The following is an 8377-nucleotide window of genomic DNA, read 5'->3' on the forward strand; positions in this document are numbered from 1 at the left end:
AGACTACCGAAAGATTTTAGAAGGCCGCAAAGCCGCGGCCTCAATTACTGGCCGGCGCGGCCCGATGCAATTGCGCGGCGGAGTTCGGGGTCCAAATGAAGACTGGATACCCCAGCAGCGTTGCCCCAGTCGCCAGGACACGAATTCTAGGCGCAAATGCGACCAGGCGCCCGGGGGTTTGTCGAGCCCTGCCTTAAGTTCTCCACTAGCGGGAGTAAATGCACATACCTTTTTGACGTTGCCTCTCAGTTCAGTTCTGTGTCAAATGGCTAAAACAGCAGGTGTGTGGTCTCACTCATGCAGCTTGTTCAGTGGGGATTCCTATCCAGGGAAAAAGTTGGCTATTTATGCATTTTTTTTTTTTTCCCCTTTGGGAAAGGGGCTGGGAGGTACAACAGCAGGCTTCCCCTAAATTGTATAGTTCTTTTTATATGCCTGTTCCTCCCCTCGCTCCCCTTCCCTCTTGCTGGATCTGCCGGCTGGTGTGACATTTTACTCAGCACCAAGCTGAACTTAATTAGTAGCATTGTATGCTAGACTATTGCTCAGCAAGTAGTGCATTTACTTAGTGCCTCTGCTTTTGTGCTTAGGACTATGCCTGCCAAAAAAGACACCACAAAGACCTCAAAAAAGTTACCACAAAATTCACCCCCAGGCGCTGGGAACTCCAGTCATGCCTCCACACTGTCATCTTCTCCTGAAATACCAGAGGTGGCAAGCCTGGGTCAGTCATTAGAACCAATTGGTGGTGCAGCTGCTTCTCACATCCCCGTATACGTGATTGAAGATTCCTGTGATTGAAGATTCCTTTTCCTCCGCCCTGTTGGGGCTAAAAGGAAGATTAGTGGCTTTAATCGCATCCTCCATCCAAAAGAATAGGAAGTGTGATAGATCCCCCTCCCCCACCTTAGACCCTTTACCAGGGGAACAGTGGGTAGAGGATGAGGTGTTACCCTCAGGACATCAGGAGGAAAGACAAACCGATTACTCTTCTGCGGAGGAAACAATGTTGGATGATCCCTTTTCAGCCTCGCAATCTGAGAAATTGCTGGTAGTCTAGACTTTCAAGCTAGCCCTAACAGAGTCAGTTGAAAGTTCAGTTTCTTCTTTGGATTCCTTAAAACCTTCACAGCCTTTGCATGCGTTTCCTGTCCATGCATTACTAGAACAGCTGATTTATGCTGAATGGGATCACCCGGATAAGCATTTTCTCCCTACAAAGAGATTCACAGTACTCTATCCCATGGAGGAGAAATTCACCAAAAGATGGAATGTACCAGCAGTTGATGCTGCTATTTCCAGTGTGAATAAAAGTCTAATGCCACGTACACACGACCGGACTTTTCAACATCAAAGGTCGGACGGAACGATTCCGGCAGACCATTCGATCGTGTGTGGGCTGCAGTGGACTTTTGATTTGCAAAAGTCTGACAGACTTTAGAAATGGAACATGTTTCAAATTTTTCTGCCGGAACTCCGCCGGACCCAGTTCCTACCGAGAAATCCGCTCGTATGTATGCTAGTCCGACGGACAAAAACCGGCGCGAGGGCAGCTATTGGCTACTGGCTATGAACTTCCTTATTCTAGTCCGGTCGTACGTCATCACGTTCGAATCCGTTGGACTTTGGTGTGATTGTGTGTGGCCAAGTCCGTTCATTTGGAAAGTCCGTCGGAACTCTGTCGGAACTCTGTCGGAACTAGTCCCTCAAAGTCCGGTCGTATGTACGCGACATAACTTGTCCAGTAGATAATGCACAAATGCTTAAGGATCCAACAGATAAAAAGTTGGAATTCCTGTTAAAATCCTCTTTTTCTTTGGCAGGTGTGGTTACTCGGCTTGCAGTCGCTGCAATAGGCATCTGTCAATCCCTAAAAGACCAGTTTAGACAGGCCCTTAAGGAGCTTCCTGTACAGCATGTCCGGGACTTGGCCTGAACTGCCAAGAGTGTTATGTTTTGCCATAAAAAAAAGGGGGGGGTTATGTGGTGCTACCTAAATATAAGTGAATCCTATAATTCTTATTGATCTCAACCCAATTAATATCCCAAAGTATAAGGGTAAAGTAAAAAATGTAATATAATGAATAAACCTATTAAATAAAAAATTACATAAATAAATATAAATATGTGTATACAATGCAATAGCGTTCCCAAAAATGTGCAAATATATGGTAGTGCAAACAACATGCACAAAAGTAGGATAAATTCCGTAAATAAATATATAAAAACCTTCAAATATCTTATAGTAAGTTGATCCAATCAAAGTGCAAAAAATGAAATTAAATCCAATCAAATCTTGATAAAGTGCAAATCAGTTCCAAAGTTCACCAGTGCAAAGTGCAAAAAATATATATGAATGAGTCCAGTCTTCATACAGTGCAAATAACTTCCAAAGTTCAAATGATGACCAGGCAATGTGAACAAAAAGTGAAAATCCATGGATAATCCACCCTTCAGTGCTCAGAGTGCACCCCTTGTTTCCCCCAGCCTCTCACCTCTATACCAGGTCCCAGGGGACCGAATCATGCTCTATAGGTAATGGGCTGCAGTCTCGCGCCTCCTCCAATCAATAATCTTCAGATCGCCAGTGCACAAACTCCCACATGAACGGATAACATAATGAAGGAAGAAAGTAGGGGGCCTCCAATGTGTAGTATAATTAAAATAAGCGTTTATTGACAAAACTATTCAAACTTACATGTAGATGTAATGAAACGCGGATGTAAACAATGGTACTTCCGGTCTCGGCCGCGACCGGAAGTGAAGACAGACACCTGGCTCCTACCTGCCGCGTTGCGTCACATAACACGTGACTTTTTCAAAGGGATTCACCTTTTGCATGAGGTTGTTGGGAAAGATTGTAGCTTCATTTGAAGCGGTGCCCTATGCCCAGTTCCATTTGAGACTGTTGCAAAGCAGTATCCTGTCTGCTTGGAACAAAATGGTTCAAGCTTTAGACTTGCCAATGCGGTTGTCCCCAAGGGTGCTCCAGAATCTGTTGGTGATTGGTAATCCAGAATCTGCTGAAAGGAAAATCCTTCAGGCCTGTTATCTGAAATGTGGTAACGACAAATACCAGCCTTTCAGGCTGGGGAGCAGTGCTAGAAAAGACAACTGTCCAGGGACAGTGGTCAAGAATCGAAAGGACCTTGCCCATCAACATCCTAGAAATTCGGGCAGTGGGTCAGGCCCTGAAGGCCTGGACATTCAGGTTACGGGGGTTGCCCTATCAGGATCCAATATGACAATGCCACAGCTGTGGCTTACATCAATCACCAAGGGGGCACCAAGAGTCTCGCAGCTCAGAAGGAGGTCAACCACATCCTAACTTGGGGAAAAAAAAGAAAACTGCGCTAACCTATAAAAAGAAAAACGAAGCCGCAAATCCCAAATGCTATACAACATTAACAAGATAAAATCAAAAACGGAGGGCTGCGCAGCCCTTCGTTTTTGATTATATCCTAACTTGGGCAGAAAGGAATGTTCCATGCCTATCGGCAGTTTTCATTCCGGGAGTAGAGAATTGGCAGGCGGACTTCTTGAGCCACCACCAGTTGCCAGAAATGGGGGACTCCGGACGTAGATCTTCTGGCATCCAGATTCAACCTGAAGTTGGTCAACTTTGTGTCCAGGACGAGGGATCCACTTGCATGCGGAACAGATGAGTTGGTGACAATGTGGGATCAGTTCTCACTGATTTATACATTCCCCCCCCCCCCCCCCCCATTCAGTTGCTGCCACAACTTTTTTTGCAGGATCAAGCTGGAAAGAAAACTGGTAATTCTGGTAGCCCCAGCATGGCCCAGAAGGTCCTGGTATGCAGAAATCGTAAAGATGGCGGTGGAGGCTCCATGGTCCCTTCCACTGCAGCCAGACCTATTCTCACAGGGGCCAATATTCCATCCTACCTTACAAACGCAAAATTTAACGGCTTGGCTATTGAAACCCATATTCTGAAGAAACCTGGGCTATTCGGGTCAGTTATCTCTACCTTGATTAATGCAAGGACCATTATATATATATATATATATATATATATATATATATATATATATATATATATATATTATGGTTGCCAGTCTAACATATGCAGAATTCTTGCCTTTCTACAATTAGGGGTAGAGATGAAGCTGGCCTTGAATACTATTAAGTGCCAAGTCTCAGCTTTATTGGTCTTATTTCAAGGACCCCTTGCTTCGCATTCTTTGGTCTGGGTTTTTATGCAAGGGGTGATGTGGCTTAATCCGCCAGTCAGATCTCCTTTGAACCCTTGGGACTTGAACTTAGTTTTGCCAGTGTTATAAAAACAACCATTTGAACCGATGCAGCATATTCCCTTAGTCCTTCTGAGAAGGAAGTTAGTATTGGTCCTCAGCAAGGAGGGTTTCGGAATTGGCTGCTCTTTCTTGTAAAGAGCCATATTTGATTATTCACGAAGACAGGATCGTGTTGCGCCCTCATCCAAGTTATTTGCCTAAAGTGGTCTCAGGTTTTACCCTGAACCAAGATATTGTCCTGTCATTGTTTTTTCCAAAACCATGTTCTAGGGAAGAGTAGTCACTACATTGTCTTGATGTGTTGAGAGCGGTCAAAGTCTATTTAGAAACGACTGCTCAGATCCAGAAGACTGATGTCTTATTTGTGCTGCCAGAAGGTCCTAGGAAAGGACAGGCAGAGTCAAAATCCACTGTTGCTAAGTGGATTCGGCAAGTTTTTATAATTCAGGCTTGTGGTTTTAAAAGGTAAGATTCCACCTTTTCAAGTCAAAGTGCACTCTACCAGAGCGGTTAGTACTTCTTGGGCAGTGCATCACCAGGCCTCCATGGCTCAGATCTGTAAGGCCACAACTTGGTCTTCAGTACATACATTCACCAGGTTTTATCAGGTGGATGTAAGAAGGCACGAGGATATCACCTTTGAGCGCAGTGTGCTGCAGGCAGCTCTATAGGTCTGAGGGTACCCTATGGGTCGTGTCTCCCTCCTGCCAAATAGCATTGCTATGGGATGACTCGTATAGTTAATAACTATGGCTCTGTGTCTCATGATGTACGACAAAGAAAATGGGATTTTTATAACAGCTTACCTGTAAAAATCCTTTTCTTGGAATACATCTTGCCTATCACCTGAAGGTGCCTTTATACCCCATATACTTAATAACTTTGGCTCTGTGTCCCGTGATGTACTCCCAAGAAAAGGATTTTACAGGTAAGCTGTTATAAAAATCCTATTTTGTCAATATAGTATCTTAACTTAAAGTGGAAGTAAACTTCCATCCCTTGCTTTTCCCTATAGGTAAGCCTTATTATAGGCCTACCTATAGGTAGTGTAAATATCTCCTAAACGTGCACTGTTAAGGAGATATTTAGTATACATGTGGCCAGTGACATCACTGGCGCATGTACTCTAAAGGAACAGCCACCCAGGGGCTTGCATGCGTGGGAGTGACGCCCTCGCTGCTCCAGACAGTCATAGAGCCAAGAGCCAGAGTCTGCGATCCTGGAAGCATGACAGGTGAAGACGAGAGCACCTGCAGGGCTGACGTCTCAGTGAGGGAGGGCTTCGTTTTTAAGGTAAGTTTACCTTGCAGGTACAAAGAAAATAAAAATAAATGTCCAGCGGTTTACATCCACTTTAAATAATTCTCCATGCCATGTAGACTGGAAAGTAAATTAAAACTGGAAGATTTACTGGATACATATAAAAATGAAAGAAAAATGGGAGCATCTCTTTGTAACTGCATAGATATTAAGTATGAAAACACAATAATTTTATAATTTTTAGTTCTTTGTAAGTTTTAGAACTTACAAAGAACTTCCAATACTATACAAGTAACTTTATTTTTGCAGATCCTATTTTTGAACCTGTATTCTTTCCTGCAGGACCTAATATGTGATCAATTATCTTGGAGGCAGGATTGCTGAATTTTAGAATATACTGTGCTATGTAATTGTGATGTTTTGAAATTTACACACACAACTCAGGTGCTTTGTCTGTGAGAGTGTTGCTTTCAGTTCCTTGTTCTGTATTCCTCTTTTGAAACTGACATCCAAATTATTTTCACTACTTCAAACACTTTACAGCTAACCAAAGCACTGATGTGATGTGTAACACCTTTTATCTTATTGTGTGTTTTTGTTTTATTTATCTTTTTAGACTGTACTGTGCTTACTTGACAGTGGTGCAGATATTAACAGGCCTAACGTTTCAGGATCCACTCCGCTGTACTTTGCATGCAGGTAAGACACAATCATTTGATTAGGATTAGAATAGCTTTTTAACATTGTATAATGCAGGTCTGTATATTATGGAGCCTAGAAAGGGAAGTGGTGATATTGGCTCCAATTGCAGTTGATTAGGAAGTTACTGTAGATCAGGGTTATTTAACTTTTTTTATTTATTTATTGCAGGTACTAATACAATGCCGTCAGTGCTTTACATATATATTGTACATTCATATCAGTCCCTGCCCTCAAAGAGCTCACAATCTAAGGTCTCTAACATTCACACATACTATGACCAGTTTAGACAATTTAACCTCCCAGCATGTTTTTACAGTGTTGGAGGAAACCAGAGTACCTGGAGGAAACCCACACAGCTATAGGGAGAACATGCAAACTACAGGCGGGTAGTGCCCTGGTTGGGATTTGAACTGCCAACCCTAGTGCTGCCAGGCAGAAGTGATAATCACTTAACCAACCAACTTATTGGTAATTTGTGGTAGCACGTACACTTTTACATTTCTTTCAGTTATTATGACATTATTATCTGTCTGTTTTTTTTTTTTTAACCATTTCACGCGTGATCCAAGCTTGTTTAGTAGTATGATCCAGCCTATGGCTTTCCATATTTGGCACAGCTATATGCAATTGAAATTGGGAGGAGCCTTCCAATACCTTGTCCGGATGAGAACAATAGTGACATGGTTTGTACATCTGTCCAGTTAATTATTTCTTGTTTATTAATCAATATCACAAAATTGCAGCGCATTAAAGGACCACAGTGGTGGTTGTCTTCCTCTATGGATGTTGAAAGTCCCACTGGGACAGCAAGATTCTAATCAAGGCTTTTTTCTTACTTACTTTATATTGAAGGACTGTTTATGTGACAGTAATGCATTTTGTGATATCGATTGTTTGTTTTAGGGAGTTTTTGTATATTTTCCCTTTTGCTAGCTGCCTTAACCACTTCAGCTCCGGACCAATAAACACCTTAAGACCAGAGGTCTTTTTCCAATTTCGCACTGCGCTGCTTTAACTGGTAATTGCGCGGTCATGCAATATTGCACCCAAACTAAATTTGCGTCCTTTTCTTCCCACAAATAGAGCTTTCTTTTGATGGTATTTGATTGCCTCTGCTTTTTTTTTTTTTCTGCGATATAAATGGAAAAAGAGCGAAAATTTTGAAAAAAAAAGATATTTTCTTCTTTTTGTTATAAGAAAAATCGAATAAACTACATTTTAGTCATACATTGAGGGCAAAATTTATTCAGCCACATGTCTTTAGTAAAAAAAATGTCAATAAGCGTATATTTTTTGGTTTACGCAAAAGTTATAGTGTCTACAAACTAGAGTACATTTTCTGGAATTTACACAGCTTTTAATTTATGACTGCCTATCTCATTTCTTGAGGTGCTAAAATGGCAGGGCAGTACAAACCCCCCCCAAATGACCCCATTTTGGAAAGTAGACACCCCAAGGAAATTGCTGATGGGTATGTTGAGCCCATTGAATATTTATTTTTTTTGTCCTAAGGGATTGAATAATGACAAAAAAAAAAAAAATTTTTACAAAAAGTTGTCACTAAATGATATATTGCTCACACATGCCATGGTTATATGTGGAATTGCACCCCAAAATATATTCCGCTACTTCTCCCGAGTATGGGGATACCACATGTGTGGGACTTTTTGGGAGTCTAGTCGCGCACGGCACCCCGAAAACCAATCACCACCTTCAGGATTTCTAAGGGTGCAAATTTTTGATTTAACTCCTCACTACCTATCACAGTTTCGAAGGCCATAAAATGTCAAAATAGCACAAAACCCCCCAAAATGACCCCATTTTGGAAAGTAGACACCCCAAGCTATTTACTGAGAGGCATGTTGAGTCCATGGAATATTTTATATTTTGCCACAAGTTGCGGGAATATTACAAACTTTTTTTTTTTTGCACAGTTGTCACTAAATGATATATTGCTCACACATGCTATGGGCATATGTGAAATAACACCCCAAAATACATTCTGCTGCTTCTCCTGAGTACGGGGATACCACGTGTGGGACTTTTTGGGAGCCTAGCCGCGTACGGGACCCCGAAATCCAAGCACCGCCTTCAGGATTTCTAAGGGCATACATTTTTTATTTTACTCCTCACTACCT

The 8377-nt window shown here is 42.1% G+C and overlaps 1 protein-coding gene across 2 annotated transcripts in view; it reads left to right on the forward strand.

Moving 5' to 3' along the window:
- The window catches only part of HACE1 (HECT domain and ankyrin repeat containing E3 ubiquitin protein ligase 1), a 184401-nt gene that overhangs the window by 48351 nt on the left and 127673 nt on the right, over nucleotides 1-8377 (forward strand). For both annotated transcript variants that reach the window (XM_077487188.1, XM_077487189.1), the window contains exon 7: nucleotides 6154-6236. In XM_077487188.1, coding sequence (XP_077343314.1) covers nucleotides 6154-6236 — 83 coding nt within the window. The remainder of the gene's footprint in view (nucleotides 1-6153; nucleotides 6237-8377) is intronic.

This window comes from Lithobates pipiens, unplaced genomic scaffold (assembly GCF_037356315.1).
Source record: "Lithobates pipiens isolate NorthernLeopardFrog02 unplaced genomic scaffold, aLitPip1_a1.2 Scaffold_18, whole genome shotgun sequence".
Lineage (NCBI taxonomy): Eukaryota > Metazoa > Chordata > Amphibia > Anura > Ranidae > Lithobates > Lithobates pipiens.